Raw genomic sequence first — 21220 nt, 5'->3', positions numbered from 1 at the left:
TTGCTACTGTCTATCTTTCTTCATTACAACTCCTAATGGGCATGAAATACTAACTTAATCTGATTTGGTTTTGCAATTCCCTGTTGGCTAAAGGTGGTCAGGGTCTTGTTCTATACTTCGGCTTCATTTGTATAACTTCTTTGGGGTATTATCTATCTAGGCAATGTACCCACTTTTTAATTATTTTGTTTGGTGTGTCCATGCAAGTCACATGTGCATGCATGTGGAGTCCAGAAGATTTCAGGTAGGATTTCTCAGGCACCATCAACACCCATCCAATTTGATTTTGAGACAGGGTCTCTCACTGGCCTGGACCTCACCAAATATGCTGGACTAACTGCACGAAAAGCCTCCTTGGCTCCACTTCACTAGTGCTGTGGCCCATTCCCGCGAAAGACAGTAAAATTGTCTTTAGAGATCCTTCAAGAAAGTCTTCCCTAGTTGCAGCCACAGTAGAAATCAGGAACAGTATGAGTGGCAGAATTGTGCACTCAGAGGAAATCTGTGAGAACACTCAGATAGGACTCTGGAAAACTTTTAACACCTCTGTTCTAAGCTTTTTTTTTTTTTTAAGTGTGGTGCTATACAAGGACACATGTGTTCTTTGCAACTTTGCAATGCATAATAGTCGTAATTTTCCTAATGTGCTTGTTCGTCTGAAATTACTCCAGTGACTGGCACAGCCTTTCAAAGGGCAGTCACCCATTTGAAACCCTTTTGCCAGTGTCGTACTGTTGTCTTCGCTGCAATCTTCTCGAATTCCTCTCAGATCTCTCTGGGGCCTGGCTGATGGAGTGAAAAGCCTAGGAGTTGGGAATTATGGCTTGAATAACACCTTTCTCTAAATACAAACCCTACTGAGAAAAGAACCTACCATTTACCCAGCTAACAAGCGCCTTCCCTGAAGTTGGCACACACAGCCCACTACCGCATTGTCTCCAGCAATTTGCATACATGAAGCAGACCTCAGTGTCCTATGTCCTTCCAATTCCCTCTAGCCCTTCTGAGGAGAAAATTGCAAAATGCTGGCTTAGTCTTGCCTGTTTAGTTGAACAGGTGTTCTTTTCTAACTCGTGCATTGCCGCTCACTAAAATTCATGTCCTGGAAACCTCTTTGTCCTATTGTAGAAGGGTCATCAAACGTTTTTCTTGGTACTTTCTCCCGGTGGGTTTTTAAAAAATGTAATCCTCTTTTGCCAGGCAGCTTTCTGAGTACTGCCCTCAGGAGGGCTCTTCTTTTAGGTGATGCCAGTCCCCTCCATTTCTCTAGGACATAATTTCTGGACCATTTTCCACCTTGACAATTTTCTTCTAGAAGATTTCCTTCTTGCCATTGCTGTGATGATTTTGAGATAATTGAATATCATATGTAAATATCAGAGCTAGCTTAGTAGACCTTTGACCCAGTTTCCCCCAGTAACAGCATCTTGTTACACTAGTAGTGCATTATCACAACCAGGATGTTGGCATTGCTGTAATGAAGACAGAGAACAGCTCCATCACAAGGGTGCATCCTGTTATCCTTTGGCAGCCACAACTATCACAGTCCTCAACACCCCTGGACCACTAACTGCTGGGAACCACTAACCTGTTCTTCATTTCTGTAATTTTGTCATTAATTTCAAGAGTGTTATATAAGCTAACCCTGATGATGCACACTTTCCAGCCTTTGGGAGATAGAGGCAAGTAGATCAAGAGTTTGAGACTATCCTCCAGGCATAGTGATTTGCAGCCAACCTGGGCTATCTCTATGAGACCCTGACTGTAAAAAAAATGTTATTTAAGCAGAATCATATAGTGTATAACTTTTTTGGATTATTTTCCACTCGCCATAACTACCTTGGAATTCAACTAAGTTGTTACACGAGTCCGTAGTCCTTTATATGATATTTTCATACCGCCTGTTCTTCAAACTACAGTCCATTTGAAGGATATGGGAATTGTTTCCAGTTTGGAGCTATTATGAAGAAAGCTACTAGGAACATCCATCCACAAGTTCTTGTGTGAGCATGAGCTTTAATTTTCCTGAGATAAATATCCAGGAATACAAATTCCAGGTGATAGATGTGTGTGTGTGTGTGTGTGTGTGTGTGTGTGTGTGTGTGTGTGTGTGTGTGTGTGTTGTGTGTGTGTTATTTTTCTAGAACTGCAAAGTTGTTTTCTGAGAGGCAATCTCACTTTACAGTTCTACTTATAATATGTATATGATGTACTTTTTCACAGCTTCAACAGCATTTATAGTATTCTCATGTTTTTAGACCCATTCTGATAACTCTATGGTGATACTTCATTGTGTTTTTCTATACTTATTTCTTAATTTTGTTATTTACAATTCTTCAAATTCTAATTATATCACTTCCTCTTCCATGTATTCCCCTCAATCCCCCAAATGCCCCCAACTCCCTCCCAAGTTGATAACCTCTTTTTCTTTTATTATTATTGTTATACACATATATGTATACAAATGCATAAACATATAAATACAATATGCTGAAGCTGTTTGGAATTGCCTGAGGGTATATGATTTCAGGGCTGACCATTTTGTATTGGATAATCATTTAGGGGTTCATTCCTGGGAAAGACCAATTCTCCCTCTTTCAGCAGTCAGTATTTGATTGTAGTTCTTTGTCTCAGGGTAGGACCCTCATGAGATTTCACCCTCAATTGTTAGCATGTCTATTGGTATTGTCATTGTTCAGGTCCTGTTTAGGCAGCCATATTGTGGAGGTATTATTGTCCTTTTGAGAAGACACAATCCCACAGCTGACTTCCTAGTCCTCTGGCTCTTATAATATTTTGCCTCCTCTTCCACAGTGTTCACTGACCCTTATATGCAGGAATTGTATTGTAGATGTATCTGCTGCATCAGGCAACCCATTATCAGTTGATCTCTGCATTTTTCTGTAATAGTCTCTGTTTACTCCAGAGGAACTTTTTTGATGTTGGCTGAGATACATATTTTTTCTAATAATTAAAATTGTGTAAAGTTTATTTTAAAAATTTAAAGTTAATTTGGATTATAACTTACTTACATTACACCCCAATTGTTGTTATGCCCCCACTCTTCACATTCCAACCCTCCCTCCCTCTTCTGCCCTATTCCCCTCCCCTAGACCTCTGATTGGGGGTGGTGCCTCCTACTCCAATTGACTGACCACAGCCTATTAGGTCTCATCAGGATAGCCTGCATCCCCTTCCTCTGTGTGCCCACAAGGCCAACTTGCCAAGGGGCAGTGACCAAATCGTGGCCACCAGAATGCATATCAGAGGTTCAGCAGCAGTCCTCGCTGCCCACACCCAAATGTGGAGAATGAGCTGTCCAATGGTTAGATCTGAACAGGGTGTCTACGTTTACTGCATGTATTGTCCTTGATTGGTGCATCAATTTGTGCAGGTCCCCTTGGTCCAGATCCACTGGCCCTAGTGATCTCCCAGTTGCAGTTTTGATTTGCATTTTCCCAATAGCTAAAGACCTGAAATTTTTCCTTTTTTCCCCCAAAATGTCTTTTAGGTTTTCATTTTACATTTATGCCCATGATTCATTAGAGATCATTTTTGCGTAGGGTATGAGGTTTAGGATGAAGTTCATTTTGTGCCTATGTATGTTCAGTTGCTACAGCACCATTTGATAAGTAAGCTATCCTTCCTCTATTGTGTTGATTTCATCCCTTTGCAAAATATCAGTCATAAGTATACCTGTGTATATGTACAAACCAGATCTATGTTCTATTCTATTGACCTGTGTGTATATCACTCCATAAAAACATATAGTGTCCATTACGTGGTTTTGTCCATCTTTGTATCCAAACTATAACTCTTCATATCTGATTGAGTGATAACTCCTGTATTTGCCTTTTCTCAGATTGTTTTAGCTCTATTAAGACCTTTGTTTTCCCATGTCAAATTTCAGTAGAGTTTCTACAATTTTGAAAGGAGTTGTAGTAAATTATAGTTTGGAAAAAAATGGCATATTTGTTGTGTTGGTTGAATCTTCCAAAGGGGGAACATGGTATGCTTCTTCATTTAGTCAGCTTCTTTAGTTCTTCCATTAGAACTTTCTAATTTTAACTATGCAGAACCTCTCTACAATCTTTTAAAGTACATGTAGATGGTATAAGCGTTAGTGTTTAACTTCAGCTCTACATGTTCATTGCTTATATACAGGAATGCAGCTTTTGCATTGCACAACCTTACAGAGTTCAGTTATTAGTAAAGAGGATTTTGTTTTGTTGGAATGTTTTATGTAGACTATCATGGAGTCTGCAGATAGGCACAATTTTGTTTCCTCTTTCCAATCTGTATTGCTTTTAGATTTTATTGTCTTATTACTGCATCTAAAACTTCCTGGAGTGGAGTAATGTCAGCGGACATCCTTGCCTCATTCCAGATCCTAGGTAAATAATTCAAGTCTTTAACTCTGAGTGTGATTTTAGCCATTTTGTTTTGATTTTTGTTTCTGTAGATCGTACTTAATGAGTTGTGAAAGTTGCCTTCTCCTAGTCTCCTATTTATTTATCATGCTAGATGATTGGATTTGTTCAAGTGTTTTATGCATCAATTGATATAATCATATGAATTTTCCTCTTTTGGCTGTCCATATACTTTTTTATTTTGTTTTATTCCACTAGATATTTAATCAGTGTATATTATACAAAATAATGGATTTCACTGTGACTTTTTCCATGCATGTACACAATGTACTTTTACCATATTCATTTTCTATTACCTCCCTTTGCACTCCGTCCAATATGTTTTAATGCTATTTTTGAAAATAAAATATAATTACATCATTTTCCCTTTCCCATTCTTTCCAACAACTCCTGTGTACCCCCTTGCTTTCAAATTCATGCTCTCACCCCTCTTATGTGTGTTCCTAAATATATAGATACAACCTGTTCAGTCTGTATAATGTTATTTGTACGTATATGGATTCAGGGCTGACCATTTGGTACTGGCTAGCCAATTAAACGGTTCATCCCTGGGGGAAGACTACTATTGCTCTCTGTATTTCTTTTCTTTCTCAGTATTTCTTAGTTGCTTGTAGCATTTTGCTTTCTGTTTTTGTTTTGTTTTGTTTTGTTTTGGTCTGGTCTTTTTTTAGGGTTGGGGGCCCATAAGATTTTCCTCTTTCACAATAGCATGTCTGTTAGTGTCATCCTGGTTTGGGTCTTGTTTAGACAGACACGTTGTTGAGACTTCATAAGTGTAGCTTTCCTGGCATTTGTAGGAAACATAATCTCACAACTGACATCCTGCTCCTCTAGTCCTTATATTCTTTCCACCACCATTCCCTTTTGAAATGTTACCTGAACCTTAGGTGTGAGAGTGGTGTCAAAGATGAATCAATTGGGGCTGAGAAATATATGGCCACTTGTTATCTGCACTTGGGTTATAGTCTTCTAGAATGGTCTCTGTCTATTACAAAATAGAGTTTCCTTATTGAAGGATGAGAACTACACTTATTTTGCTGGACTGTGGCACAAGATGTGCCTCAAAAGCTTTTCTTTAAAACTTATTTCTGAGCTGGGCGTGGTGGCGCACGCCTTTAATCCCAGCACTCGGGAAGCAGAGGCAGGAGGATCGCTGTGAGTACGAGGCCATCCTGGTCTACAAAGCAAGTCCAGGACAGCCAAGATAACATAGAGAAATCCTGTCTCAAAAAACCAAATAAATAAATAAATAAATTTAAAAAATAACTTACTTCTGGCCAGGCGTGGTGGCGTATGCCTGTAATCCCAGCACTCAGGAAGGCAGAGGCAGATGGATTTCTATGAGTTATAGCCAGCCTGGGCTACAAAGCGAGTCTAAGACAGCTAAGGCTGCAGAGAAACCCTGTCTCAAAACTACAAAAAATTATTTCTGTATGTTTAAAGTTTTTACGTTTGTATTTTGCCTACATGTATGCCTATACATCATGTGCATGCACCACGCATACAGAAGCCAGGAGGTGTTTGATCTCCTGGAACTGGAATTACAGGCAGTTGTGAGCTGCCATGTGGGTGCTGGCAATCAGCTCAGTCCTCTGGAAGAGCATCGAGTGCTCTTAACCATTGACTCAGATTTAATTATTTATATATTTAATATGTATGAATGTTTTGCCTTCATGTATGTATGTGCACCACATATGTGCCTGGTTCCCAGAGAGGCAAGTAAGGGACATTAAATTCCCTACAATTGGAGTTACAGATGGTTGTTAGCGGCCACGTAGGCACTGGGAATCAAACGCAAGTCCTCTGATAGAGCAGCAAATGTTCTTAACCACTATGCCTTTTCTCCTGCCCTGCATTTCAAATATTGATCCACTCTTACATACTTGGAATAAATCCTACTTGATTGTATTTTATATTTATTATTTATGTATGTATTTACTTATTTATTTGGTTTTTTTGAGACAGGGTTCCCTGTGTTGCCTTGGCTGTCCTAGACTCACTTTGTAGACCAGGCTGGCCTCAAACTCACAGCGATCCCCCTGCCTCTGCCTCCCGAGTGCTGGGATTAAAGGTATGTGCCACCATGCCCAGCCCAGTTGTGTTTTATGATTATTTTTTATATAATATGGCTGATATCTATTTACTAATATTTATCAAGAGGCTTTCTATCTAGGCTCATGAAAACTACTAATCTGTAGTTTTGCTTTAATTCTTTGTACTGTCTTTGCCTTGCTTGGATATTAGCTAATACTCATTTCATGAAGTGGCTTAAAAAGTATTGAAATTTGATGTAAAAATGGTGTTATGTATAGATTTAGTGGAATTCTTCAGTGAGACCATTTCAACTCAGATTTCTTTTTCAGAGCCTTTTGACTATGAGTTCAATTTTGTTAAAGAAGACCTATTTCAGTTGCTTAATTTACTAGTTTGTGATTTTTCAAAAGTCAAGTTCAGTTTCTCTAAGCTGTTGAATTTATAATAATGAAAGTTCATAGTTTTCATCCCTTTAATGGCTCTGTAGTGATACTGTTTTGTTCTTGACTTATTGCTTTATACCTTCTGTGCTACTTTATCCCATAGAAACATTCTAATCTACTGATGAAAGCACTACAGGAATTTTTCAGTTGTTCTATTGTTTTTATTTCTAGCCATCTGATTCTCACAGTATCCACTTTTGCTGAAATGGCCTCTCTTATCTTGCAGGACATCTACTTATTTCACGAGAGCTTGATAGCATGTTGCTTAATTTCATTTTGCTTGATATGGCATCCAGCCCAGGCTGGACTCAAACTCACCAAGTAGCTGAGGTTGGCCTTCACCTCTCAATTTATTGGCTTAGAGATGTGTTTAGATTTTACATATTTCCTTTTCATTTGGAGGGGTAAGGGGTTATGGGGATTGAATCCAAGGCCTTTACATGTTAGGCAAGGGCTCTACCACTGAACTACATACTCAGCCTTCCACAAAGCTTTCTCAATGTAGTAACCATAGTCATTTAAAATTCTGATACTTCCAATAATCATGCTATTTCTAAATTTGACAATGATCATTGCTTTGCCTCCTCTTACCACTTTTACTTATTAGCAGTCCATGTAAGTTTTTGTTGAAGGTTGGACAAGTTATATAAAGCAATAAATAATAAAATAGATAATTCTTTAGTGTGGTAGTTAGTGCTAATCCTGCCAGAAGATGGGCTATGTGAATGGCTAATCTTTGCTTTCCTATGGACATCAGAAGTTACGATTTCTGTAGGCCATCTCTCCTCTTCTGTGTGTGTGTTGGCTCTCTATCCTATTTGTGCTTTAGAAAAGGCTTCTCACTGGTCAATGTGGTCCTCATCAATTGGCAAGACTCACTGGCCAGCAAGTCCTTGGGATTTTGTCTCCACAGCACTGGGATGGCACATACCAGTAGGCCTAGCTTTTTAGTGGATGCTAAGAATCTGAAATCATGTCCTTCCTTGTGCTTAAGCAATAAACCTGTACCCTATGAACCATTACCTTAGCTTCTCCTTTAGCGACCTTGTATTTTTTTTTTTTGTCCCTTCTCTCAGCTTTGGATGTACCTTTTCTGTTGTTCTTCAGGCAAAATCTCTTGAATTCTATTTTCCTGGAGTCTAGTGAGCTTGCTGATAGAGCATGGGGCTGGGTTCTCTACTGTTTTTAGAGTACACAGGGACCTTGTGTCTCAGATGTAGAGCAACCACTGTGAAAGGGTTGTTTGACCCCCCTAGACTGAGAACTGCCTTTGTAGAGCATCTGACAGCTTCTTCCCCTGCAAGCAAGTGCTTGGCTCCCGCTCTGTGGACTTAGGTGTCATGTTTTCATCCCTACAATGATTTGCTTAATTTACTTGCCTGTCCCCAACACCCACTTGACTCAGAGCTTTGTGACAGCAGGGACTACCTCATCACATTGTACTCACCACAATCATGGTGCCTAGCATATCATAACCATCCTATACATGTTCAATGAAAGAGTGTCTCATCTTCTGCTATATCTATAGAATCTTATATAGTGTTTACAGTTTCTGCAAAAGTCATAGCAAAGGTAAAATAAATACCCAATAAAATAAAGCTATATATACAGCAGCTCCATTTTGAGATACTAAAATAATTAAATTTCTAAATGGGGTTGAATTCAACTTTTCTTTCTCTTCCTGTGTTTTTATTTATCTTCTAATCTAGGTATATTAGCTTCATAGCTAGAAACAAAAAGCTATTTAAGAACCTCAATGTCTGTGTTCTATGTCTGAATCTACTGTAATAGTCATTGCTCTGGGTCTCACCCATTCTAAAAGATGAAGATCTAGTTGAAAGGCTCTTGAGAGCAGCAAGTGAAGTACCACTATCACCATGAAACTTAGCCCTCTCAGTTCTACTTGTTTGGTCTTCTTCAGAATCCCATCCCATCTCTTCAGCACTAGATGCATTAAGAAAGTGGGTTGGTTTTGCTTCCAGACACAAGCAAGGCACAAGGCTCCCTTTGAGACTTCTCTCTCTCTCTCTCCACGGGCTTTTCCTCATTGCAGACTCACTTGCTCTGAGGAAATTACCCTGAGAACAAGAGTAATTTCAAAGCAGTCTCTGGGATCAAGGCAAGGGGGAAGGGTGGACATTTCTCATACACGTAGCTGTCCTTGAACATTGGATGGCAGGGCTAGTTTCAACTCCAGCCAATCCTTTCTTTTTCAGACTGAATATAATTGTAAAGCTTGGGGAAAATTATTTTCCCTTTTTCTAAGGCATCTCTAGTGTTTCTGTGAGAGATAACCTAAAAATGTTATTTCCTTGTGACTTTTGTGTTTTGTTTCAGGATGATTCATCAGCTAAACTGGCTTACAAATTGGTGGACACCTTAAAAGTTACTTTTTTTTTTTTTTTTTTTTTTAGCTTTTGGAGGTTTTTGTTTGTTTGTCTGTTTTCCGTGACAGAGTTTCTCTGTGTAGCCTTGGCTGTCCTGGACTCACTTTGTAGACCAGGCTCACAGAGATCTACCTGCCTCTGCCTCCCAAGTGCTGGGATTAAAGGCATGCACCACCATGCCCAGCTAAAAGTTACTTTTTAATTAATAGAAATAATGAAAATGTGCATTTCGGAATCACCTTCCTATCAAACCGCAAAGCTTCCTAGCATACCTTTTCTGAAGAACTAAATCTACATGATTGAAACTTGTTTCCATTTAAGCAGAATGGCCCCATTGAGGTCAGCCTGTGTCCTGTTCTGAGTTACTCCATATTGCATAAAACTGGTTTTTCAGGCTGTGCCTTGCCCCGTGAGACTCAGATGGCAGATGATGACTGTGCACCTGGAGGGAATATTTAAACAGCACCATCTGTCTGGCATCACCCATACAGCAGAGTCTGATAAATGACTTACTCCTGGGAGTAGAAAAGCTGCCACTCTTTACATTTATTGGAGATGAATTGAGACTGCAGGGGGTACATGAACATATTAAAATCACACCAGGGAAAACAGGCTCAAGAACTTAGAGGAAGCATTAGCCCAAGGGGGAAAATGTAACTCCATATAAAGAGGTGAACACCTAGCACTACAAAGGTGATGGCCTCTACCAACTTGTTATCTGAGTGTCACATAATGTATGCTTCAAGGACCCACAGAGAGAATCCTTGACTGTCACGGGGGCTTCAGCTGGGCCCCAGTCCTTGATGTTGATACAGCCTAACCCAGCTGCATCTTCCCATCCTCCTGCTTGCCCATCTATACATGCTGTTGGTCCACCTACCTAGTCCTTTGTCTGAACCTGGTCCTGTTTTGGTACTTCTGTATCTGGACTCAACTGTGCAATTTCACTCTGAAACCTGTGACCAGCAGTGGTCCTCCCAACAGAGACTTTACATCTCTGTGAGCTTTCCTGCCTCTCAGGCCTCTGAACTTCCTGAGTTCTTTGTCACCAACCCTTTACAACCATTCTGTAACCTACATATATAAATACATTTATGTCTATATGTAATGGGTGATCTGAGAGTTAATAATTAAGACGGGAATATAAGAGCTTCTGTTCACCTAGGTCAGGATTATCAAGGAAAGTGAAAGTAGATGATAAATTGCTGCTATTGAAACCGCTGTACTTTGTGCATTTGTTATTAAAAAAAATCTGACCCTGTAGAAAAATAGTACCAGAAAAAAAAAAAAAACCTTTCTTTCTCGTCAAAAACTAGATATAACCAAACACTGTTCTATGGTTTGGTTGAGATACTTGTCCCTGAGCATGGTGGCTTACAACTGTGATCCCAGAGTGCTTCAGAGGCAGGGGCAGCACTGCTACAAGTTTAAGGGAGATCTTGTCGAAAAGCAAATAATAAATATAAACAAGCAAGTATCCCTTACTCTGAATTCCAAATTCACAAGTGAGCATACCCAGCTACAGCTGCTAATAAGAATGTTCTGTCCCCATAAGCCACTGCAATTTCAGATCAAATAAATGACAGCAAAAAACTTCAGGGAGCTGCACCATGGGTGGCAATTCACTCCAGGAGCAACCTCATATCCATGGCTTGAAAACAAAGCCTTGTGAGCCAGGGACAGAACTGGGCTGGGCATGGTAGATAGATATGGCTCATTTCCTTAAGGGACTTGATCTTCCTTATCAATCCTTATACAACTGACATTTATTTCTGGACGAGAAAGAGCTTTCTTTGCCTAGACCCTGCCAAGCTAGGTTTAGGAACAGCATCTCTATCACTCAGCCAAGTTCTGAGCACCACTCTTTCCTCTATCAGATGCTACAGTCAGCCATGCTGACACCCTGTCACTCCTAAATGTGCTTTTTTGTTCCAGTTCTCATTTGACCAGAAGCAAAGGGAAGTGCTTTTCATCAAGCGCTCTTAGTGCAGAAACATCTTGACATTAGTTTGTACAAAAATAACTAAAGGACTAAAACCTAATCTGATGAAAAAAAAAAGACTGTGATGACCTCAGGTTATAATACAAAAGTCTTTATGGAACCTGAGGGTTATTTTTATACAAACCATAGCAACTATGGGCAATAGATTATACACCCTGCAATCTTATAAAGGCACTGCTTGTGAAAGGAAATAAAACCACACCATTACTAACCACAGACTCATGTGATGACAGATACAGGATGTTCTTATTGGAGAAGATGGATCGTGGACTTGAATGTGCTGCCTTGAGGGCTGTGTACGAATAAAAATGGCTTTACACAATTATTCCAATAATGATAATTTAATGGTTTTTACACTAAAAAAGAATTTATACCTAGCCAGCATTTTATGCTTCAATAGGAATGTAAAATCAAACCATTTAAAAATGGAATTCACAGGCACAGATTTTAATGGATTACTTTGTCTTCTAAGGACATTTATGTCACAGTAATCAAATTGTTTAAAATAGAGAAAGGAGGTTTGTGTTCCAAGACATAGTTTCTGAACTTGGACCATGACAACTTTAAACAAAAATATTTTCACAAAATTTCATTTTAATCATCTTCTTTTACAAAGCACAATACGTAAGACTTTTCTAAATACAACTTTAGAAAATGAAGCAAAAAAACAAAAACAAAAACCAACTCTATAGATGTCTGGCTGAGTCCATGCTGGATGCAAAGGAATTTTCATTTTTTTAAAAAAAAGTGTTAATTCCAAACTTTTCAATATTCTTGATGGGTCCATCTGATCAAGAGAAAAGATGGTGGCTGTTTGGGCAGTGCCTCATCCAGCTCTGTGGCGTACAATCTTCTTGCTGATTGGCCCAATGGACAGTAATAAAGCTGGCTATATCAGCTTATTTCTCTATCATCTGTGTGTGTGTGTGTGTGTGTGTGTGTGTGTGTGTGTGTGTGTGTATCTGTCTCTCTGTTTCTCCATCTCCCTTCCCCCTCTCTCTAAAACTCCAAAACAATCCACTGCATCTCTTAGGGGGAGATATCAGCCCTCTACATTCCATGTTACCAGCAGCCATTGAGGATGCTCTAAACTTTCAATTTAATTGTTAATGACCTCACTCTGGATAAACATCCTATATCATCATTAGGGATTTTCTTGACAAATAAATGAGAAATTGAGACATTAAAAACCTAATCCTCACTGTTGTAGTAGGTGGTAGGAAATCTCTGAAGTCTTCAAGTATAATGCAGAAAGGCTTAGCACAGTGAAGGGGAACAGAAATGCTTTTACACTGCTCAGAGAAATCTTGTACTCCTGCGCCAAACACACTGAGACCATGGCTGCCAAAAGGGCAAATATATTCACATATGAGAATGAATAATGCTTTCTTTACATATTCCCTTCCTTTAACTGTGTCCCCGCCCATGAAGGTTAGGGTATTAGGTCTCTGTAAATACTTGGAAGGATGTGATAGCCTCAAGCAGATAGGATAAGTATGCAAGTGAGAACAAGGCATGGGGAGGGAGGGAGACAGGAAGAAAAAGAAAAAGACATTTATTTGTTATATTTTCAATGATGAATAATGTGAGGGGTTTTTTTTGCATCATTCCTTCAGTGTCATCAATTCTCATTCTTTGTGATAGTGAGAATCTATTAATATTTAGTAGTTTCACTATAAAATGCAGGAAGTAGACAAAGCAGCAGTTTAGAAACACATCAAACATATTTGGGGACCATTAAAAGACCATCCTCTCCACCTCTACCCCATCAACAGTTTTGCAGTACAGGATGCCCCCATTTTCAGCTAAAGAGGAGAAAACAGTTACACAGTCTAAGGCTGTACTATAAAGAGAAAGTTGACAAGCAAACATCAGTTTCATTGGGAAGGGAAAAGCAATTCCATAAATGCAGGAAAGATCCAATAGCTACATTTCCACAAGACCCTCCTCCCATTCTCCTGGATATGAGGAGGGGGTTACAAGTGCGCAAGGCAAATAACACTGTGAATACAGATTAAACAATAACACACACACACACACACACACACACACACACACACACACACAAACACACACCCCCCACACCCCACACCACATACACACCAGTGCAGGAAATAATCCAACTCCCCCCCTGTTTTCACTTGCATTTTATTTTTATTTATTTTTGCTTTAATAATGCATATTCTGTTCACGCAATAGGTGTAAAAGGCAGGAAGCAGGGGTTTTACTTGGCTGATGATAAAACAATCAAGCTGGAATGACATTTCTAGTTTCATGAACAACCTCAAAGCAGGAGAAACTGAAAAGTCACAGCTGGTACCAAAGAGCAGGCCAGACTTCCCAGCTGTCTCCTCTTAGGACCTTTGGCTATGGTGAGAGAAACTGTGAAGACAGCGGCCTCTAGTGGACAAGGATAAGTGGCTGATTTTTATTTCTTTATTTGGAATCATGGTAGCTGCATCACAAAAGCTCCAATCAAGAGGGTGATAGAAAGAAGGCACAGATCATTGCAAATACCAGATTTTCTCTTTCTCTTTTTGTAAATATACCATCATATATAAGCTAAATTTCTCTTAGAGTGGTGAGGGTTGGCTGGCAGGGAAAGGGAAGGTCTGGACCTCAAATTGCATATGTAATAAAAGCCTAAAGGGAAATACAAAGCCAGGTGGCATTCGTTCCATGTGCAGCAAGTGAGCAAGACACTTGCTTCTGACTAGGTTAGCACAAACACTAGGGGCATCTGTGACAAAACACGATTTAAAAAAAATCATAAAATTATAAAGCCTGTAAACGAATAACCTGAAATTACGTTTTATTAATGGAAAATATCATCAAAATAGTACTACTATGGACTAAACTGCCTGAGTTTTCATTTTGCAGGTGATCTCAAGGTAGAAAAGCCTTTAGCACAACTGGCTATAAATCACAACCACTGCCAGAGCCAGGACGACACCATGGGAAAGAGTCTCCTCTTGGATGGAATTTGTGTTGTGCTATCAAGACTTTTGTGCTAATCATTCAAACAGGGACATATTGAGGCAAACCTTTAATCTTTTGGCACAAGATGATTTTGGCTGGGGCAGAAAATTTGAGTCTTGGACTCAGGGTGAATAATGTAACGTTTCAATTATCAAGTCTTCATTTTGATTGAAGAGCTTTCTTTATGTCATTTACTTCCATCTATAAAGAGGAAAAAAAAACCACAGCAAACACAGACATCATTAAAAAGCCACGTTTAGAGAGGGTGCAAGATAATATACCTTTATTAATGCACAGAAATGATTCTAGATTCCTAGCTAGAGGGTGGAGCAGGCAATCAGGACCTTCTGAGAGTGACAGAAGGCAGCTTTTTTTCCCCATTGTACATTCAAGTCATTGGTTTCTAATTTCTTTTTTAAAATTTTTTTATTAATTTATTCATATTACATCTCAATTGTTAGCCCATCCCTTGTAACCTCCCTTTTCTCCCTCCTTCCCACTTCCCCCCTTCTCCCCTCCCCTATGTCTGTGACTGAGGGGGACCTCCACCCCATGTATATGCTCTTAGAATATCGAGTCTCTCCTTGGTGACCTATTATCCTTCCTCTGAGTGCCACCAGGCCTCCCCATCCAAGGGACATGGTCCAATATGGGGCACCAGAGTTTGTGTGAAAGTCAGATCTCCTTCTCCACTTAACAGTGGAGAATGTGCTGTCCATCGGCTAGACTGGGTAGGGGTTTGAAGTTTACTGGACAGAAGGCAGCTTTGGGTGACCCCGAAAGGTAGATATAAGCACTCCCAGCAGGATGGTGAGCCATCCCTATCCTCTTTTTAAGCAGCATGGGTCCAAACTGAATGAACAGTAAAAGTCAGGCTTTGGTCATTTGGAATGATCACTCACAAGATCTCCATCGGTGGCTAGAGGAGGACAGAGCTCAGATGCCACAGAAGAATTAACAAGGCCATTGGGGGAGAAGTCAAAAGTTGAAATTAAACACCAATGTGGAGATCTGTGGTCCCTGGAGGGACCACATGATGGATCCCCCCTAGCTACAGAGCCTCCCACATGCCATGTCCTCTGGTACTTAATATGGACGAGGCATCCTATACTATCATCCTGTAAACTGGAGGGAATGCTTTACAGAGGATTTGTTTAAAACTAAGAGTATGTTGACTCATCTCTTCCTTCCCCAAGACCTTTTGGAGCTCACGTAAGGATAGAATATAAAGCCTATGTGAATCTGAGACATTCTTGTGGCAGCAATCATTTTTTTCTTTGTTTCCCCTCTTTTCAGACAGGATCTCACTTGGGAGCTCAGGAAACCACTCGATAGCCCAGGGTTATCTGGAACCTGTGATCCTCCTTCCTCACCCTCTCCAGGGCTGGAATTAAAAAGTATGAGCCACCATACCCAACAGCAATAATTTCTTTTCAACTTGGAAGCCTTGACATTGCCTTCATTCCCAACTGAACCCAGGCCTCACAGACAGCAGAGAGCTAAGGGACCTACCTGAAGTCGAAGTCGGATTTTCTTCTCTTCATCCAGCTCTGACAGTAACTGCTTAATCTCACGTCTGTAAAACAAATACCAGTGGAATCAAATCAAAGCCCAGAGTGTCCCAATGAGAGATTAGAAAATCTATTATCATATGAAATCCATCTGACCTTTTTACAAAGTGTGTGTGTGTGTGTGTGTGTGTGTGTGTGTGTGTGTGTGTGTGCGTGCATGTGTGCACGCATGCGCATGTGCATGCATGCATGATGGGGGCAGAAGCATGCATTCTACATTGGGTGGAGGTCAGAGAACATCTTTTGTAGAGTTGGTTCTCTTCCTATCTTTACATGGGCTTCAGGGATTGAACTCGGGTCATCCCATGCACTGATGGGTGGTGGGCTGGTTAAGTTTTTGTCAGCTTGATGTAAAAGTCATCTGCAGAGAAAGAACTTCACTTGAGAAAATGCCTCCACTATATTGGCCTGTAGGCAAGTCTGTGGAGTGTTTTTTGATTAATGATGAGGTGGGAGGGTCCAGCCCACTGTGATTGGTGGCTAACCCTGTCAGGTGGGTCCTGGGTTGTATAAGAAAACTGGTTGAGAAAGTCCATGGGGAATAAGCCATTAAGAAACAGTCTGTAGTTTCTGCCTTAGTTCCTGACTCCAAGTTCCTGCCTTGGCTTCCCTTGGTAATAGACTGCAACCTGTAAGGCATATAAACCTTTAATCCTAAATTAGATTTTGTCATGGTCTTTATTACAGCAATAGAAAGCTAGTAAAGACAGGTGGCAAGCCCTTTTACCCACTGAACCATCTCACCACCCCCAAACATACTTTCTTTGAACTATTACTTCTTTTTTTTTTGAACTATTACTTCTTATGATTTCTTTTCGACAGAACAGTTTGCTGTTATTTGGGAGGGAGCCACCAAAACATATAGCCTTCAAATGTCAGATCTAGAGATGACCTTAGCAATCCCTTAGGCTAAATTTCTCCCAATAGAAGAAGATGGGGAAACTAAGGCCCAGAGTGGTGGTCTGATCTCCCCAATAACTAGACTCAAAACATCCAGGCTCATAATCTGTCATCTTTCTTCTAATTTCTCTTTTGTAACAGGACAGCTGGGTACTTACAGAATAAGTTTCATTGTAGACAATTTGTGTGCTTTTTCATGTTCATGTGTATGTGTAAGTCCTTGTGTGCAAGAACATGTAGAGGCCAGAGGTTGAAGATATCAAGTGTCTTCCTTGATTTCTTTCTACTTCCTTGTTTCAGACAGGGTCTCTTACTAAGTCTGAAATTTGCTAATTTAGGTAGATTAGCTGGCCAGTAAGACCCAGGATCCTCATTTCTGCCTCCCCAGTGCTGGTATTATAGATGCTTTGTACATGGATGCTTGAGTTCTGAACTTAGGTCTTTATGTTGGTGTGCTAATCACTTTCTCACCAAGCTATCTCCCTAGACCCATTGAAGGCCATCTTGCTACTCCATATATACTTCATTTTTATACAGTACTTAACTTAAAAATAGGTCACTGTTCCGGTTTCACTAATTCTCACAATCCTACACAGTGACTTTACCTTAAGATAGACTAACTGAGCCAGGCGTGGTGACACATGCCTTTAATCCCAGCACTTGGGAGGCAAAGGCAGGTGGATGGCTGTGAGTTCGAGGCCAGCCTGGTATACAAAGCAAGTCCAGGACAGCCAAAGCTACACAGAGAGATCCTGTCTCGAAAAACAAAACAAAACAAAAACAAACAAACAAACAAAAAGATAGACTAACTGAACATTAAACATGTGAATTAACAATATAGAAATGACACTCAGGAAGGCAGAGGCAGGTGAATCACTGTGAGTTCCAAGCCAGCTTTGTTGACAAAGTCAGTCCAGGACAGCCAAGGCTATGCAGAGAAACCCTGTCTTGAAAACAAACAAAAAACAAACAAACAAACAAAAAATAATATAAAAATGAAATCTATAAAAGGATGAACATAGGGCCTACAGCCTAATTCCTTTTCCAAGTTGAAATGAACAAGCTGAATAATGCTACTCATTCTGCAAAGCTGGGACTCTGTTCTTTTTTAAATTAATTTGTTCATTTATTCACTCTACATCCCCCTCATAGCCTCTCCCTCCTATCCTCCCCTATTCCTCAGAAAAGGGAAGCCCCCTCCCCACCCACCGCAGCTCATCATAGGACTCTGTTCTTTGGCTTGGTCTAAGATCTATATCCACCTCCCTTTTTTGAGGTATTAAACATGTGTACATTTGTGGAATGGGAAAAAAAGACTTTAGAAACATCACAATGAACACAGAAGCAGTAACAGTGCATCTGTTCAACTCCAGATGAAGACTGTGATGGTCTCCTATACTCAACTGTGTCCTATCACTACTTTCAACACTCTGGTTATGTGACATAAACTAGTTGTGATTCATTAGTATAGTTATTTAAGCGCACATTATACATCCATATCTGTATGGCTATCACTTAGGGCTTGGGAAAGCTGTCAATAATGAGTCCTAAATCAGCAGTCTAACCCCAAGAAAACTTGGCAGGCATAGTTTTGTTTTTTGTTTTTGTTATTTTTATTTTTTGTCTTTTTTTGAGAGATGGTTTCTCTGTGTAGCGTTGGTTGTCCTGGACTCCCTTTGTAGACCAGGATGTGCTTGAACTCACAGAGATCCGCTAGCCTCTGCCTCTCTGAGTGCTATGAGTACAGGAGTATGTCACCATGCCTACTGGCAGGCATAGTCTTACGTGGGCCATGGTCTAGGAAGAAGAAGTCAGTTGGGGAAGATAGTGTCAAGAAAGCCCTTATGTCTTGAACTAGAGAATATGGGCATCTGTCTTACAAGGAGAAAGGGAAATAGGACAGTTGGAGGAAATTCAAAGCAGAGAAGGGAGGTGAGCTTGCCTCTGAAAGCCAAGCACATTTGAGGAAGATAATTGGGACAGACATGAATTGAATGCTACAGGTAAAGTGACACCAGGGGGCAAGATAGAAAATTGGTAGGGACTCACTGACCTTGGGCAGGCTGGCCAGGCTAAGGAAGGCTATGAGACCCAGGTATTTGAAGTGTATGTGTGGGGGTATTGACATCCTGAGTTACTGACTAAATAAGATGTTGGCTGGGGAAGGAGCCTTGTGACCAATTACAGGCTTTAAAGCACAGCTCCATGTGAACTCAGAGACAAGGTCAGGCTATTAGAGTTGTGGGTAGCTTCCAGCCTACTAGCCCCAACGATTGAGTATAAAGTTCCAAAGACCTGGATCCACACAAATAAGATCCTAATATGGTCCTGCTCAGAAGGCTGGATGTCATGGAACCAAGGAGTCATTGTCTTGGCAAAGGACACCTGGATATAGATATCCTTTGGGTACCCAAACCTACAGCTTCTAGCGCCACACAGGAACTGGGAACTTTAAAGAGTTTGGGGGAGCCTGGATGGCCTTAGGAAACTCTTCCCAATGTCATCTCACCAGTTTTCCATATTTATCTGATAACTCTCTTTCAGTCAGGAAGTGATTTGAAGAAGCCAAATTCTGCTCTTGTCTAGCCTGAGTGGAACAGCACCTGCTTAGCTCTACATTGTTCAAAGTTAGTCTCTTGGAATCCTTATCCTAGAGCATGCTAAAGAGTCTCATGATTACATGCATTTGCAAAACTGCATATGCTGTCTTCTCTCTGAGTCCTCCCAGTGTGTGGGGGAAGATTTCAAAAAGCCCTTCAGGGGCCGAGTGGTGGTTAGACACACTTTTAATCTCAGCACTCAGGAGGCAGAGGCAGAGGCAGAGGCAGGTGGAGCGCTGTGAGTCTGAGGCCAGCCTGGGCTATAAAGTTCAGGAGAGCCAAGGTTACACAAAGAAACCCTGTCTCAGAAAACAACAACAAAAAACAACAAACAAACAAAATAGACAAAAAGTCCTTCAGGGCCCCCCCCCCATTCTTGGAAGAGTGGCAACTATCAGTCAATTCCAGCCCCAGAACCCCCTCCCTTGGGCTGCAGGATTTTGGCAACATCTCTCCCCATTATCCCAGTGAACCTTTGGAACCAAGGTGGCCAAGTACCCAGGGAGACAGTGACCCACCAGGCTGTTCAGTTGCCTATGAAGCTACACGCTAGTCTCTCTGCTAAAGTTCCCTGCTCCTGGTCATTCTGGATATATATATATATATATATTTAAATGCTCATGAAATACTTCTCTGAGAAGTATTTTGAGAACGATCCTTTCCAGAAAGAGCTAGTTGAGCTTTCAATTGATGGTCTGGGAGCCTCAGGTTCTGTAGGTGCTGCTGACTGCTAATCCTTCTACCAGCCTTCCCACGGTAAACAGCATCCCAGGCAGTCCTGGGGTAGGATATTTTATTTGTGTTCACAGGCTTTTCTTCCCATTCAAGTGCTCCCTGAGGATAAGAGATGTGAAAGTATATGTGGGCATGCATGGGGAAAGGCCCCTGAGTCTCATGATGAGGCCATCTTCCTGATAGGGAAAAAAAACTGTGTTTAAAGATTCCCTACATCTTCTTTGATGCAAGTGAGTCTTATCTGCCATCTAAACTAAGACTTTCTATTTCCCCCCTAACACAAGAGGAAAAGTTCATGATAAAGATGGTGCAAGAGAGGTGGTGTACATATTAAGAGGATGGGAGTTCAGGTTCTAGCCTACAGCCACCGCCTACTCCAGTCTTTGGGGATCGGACAGCACTGGTCTCTCTGTGATCCCTGTACACAAGTGCACAATGCCTCCTGCCCGCAACACACACATAACTGAAAACAAATTCAAAAGAACTTTGTTGTTGTTGTTGTTTTGTTTTTCAAGACAGGGTTTCTCTGTATAAGAGCCAGCCCTGGCTGTCCTGGACTTGCTTTATAGACCAGGCTGGCCTCAAACTCAGATATCTGCCTGCCTCTGCCTCCCATGTGCTGGGCGCAAAGGTGTGCACCACCAATGTCTGGCTAAGAATATGTACATATACAAATATGTACTGCTAGTGTTTGGCTCGTGAATGTTCCCCGCAAAGTGCTAGGCTTAAAGGCCTGACCTCCAGCCTATGATGCCAGTAGGAGGTTATGGACTTTTAGGAGCCTAGGAGAAGACATCTAGATTAGTGTGAACATGTGAGGACTACTGGGACTCCCGTCCCCTTGCTGATTCTCTTTTGCTTCCTTGCTACCATGAGGTGAGGAAGTATCCCCTTTAATATGCTCAGTGCCATGATGTGCAGCCTCAGAAGTTCAATTCCCATGAACCAACATACTCACTCCCTTTTCAAAGTTGCTTTTATTTTGTGTGTATGAGTGTTTGCATGCATGAAGGTGTGCATACCACATACATGCTTGGTGCCCACAGAGGCCAGAAGAGGATATTAGATCCCGTGACACTGGAGATACAGATAGTTGTGAGCTGCTATGTGTGTGCTGGAAAATGAACACTGGTGCTCTT

At 40.9% G+C, this 21220-nt stretch overlaps 1 protein-coding gene across 15 annotated transcripts in view; it reads right to left on the bottom strand.

Annotated features, from left to right (window-relative positions):
- Positions 1–11727: 11727 nt before the first annotated feature.
- Positions 11728–21220, bottom strand: part of SH3KBP1 (SH3 domain containing kinase binding protein 1) — a 360074-nt gene continuing 350581 nt past the window's right edge. For 10 of the 15 annotated variants that reach the window (XM_084788562.1, XM_084788564.1, XM_084788558.1 and 7 more), the window contains 2 exons: positions 15788–15851; positions 11728–14476 (listed from right to left, as the gene is read on the bottom strand). In XM_084788562.1, the coding sequence (XP_084644688.1) occupies positions 14435–14476; positions 15788–15851 (106 nt within the window). In that variant the 3' untranslated portion in view covers positions 11728–14434. The remainder of the gene's footprint in view (positions 14477–15787; positions 15852–21220) is intronic. The other 5 variants (XM_084788563.1, XM_084788561.1, XM_084788553.1 and 2 more) reach the window with 1 other exon arrangement.

Source organism: Acomys minous (assembly GCF_964271855.1).
Source record: "Acomys minous genome assembly, chromosome: 7".
NCBI lineage: Eukaryota > Metazoa > Chordata > Mammalia > Rodentia > Muridae > Acomys > Acomys minous.
The sequence above is the reverse complement of the archived record's forward strand: the minus strand, read 5'-3'. Positions and strand labels throughout refer to the sequence as shown.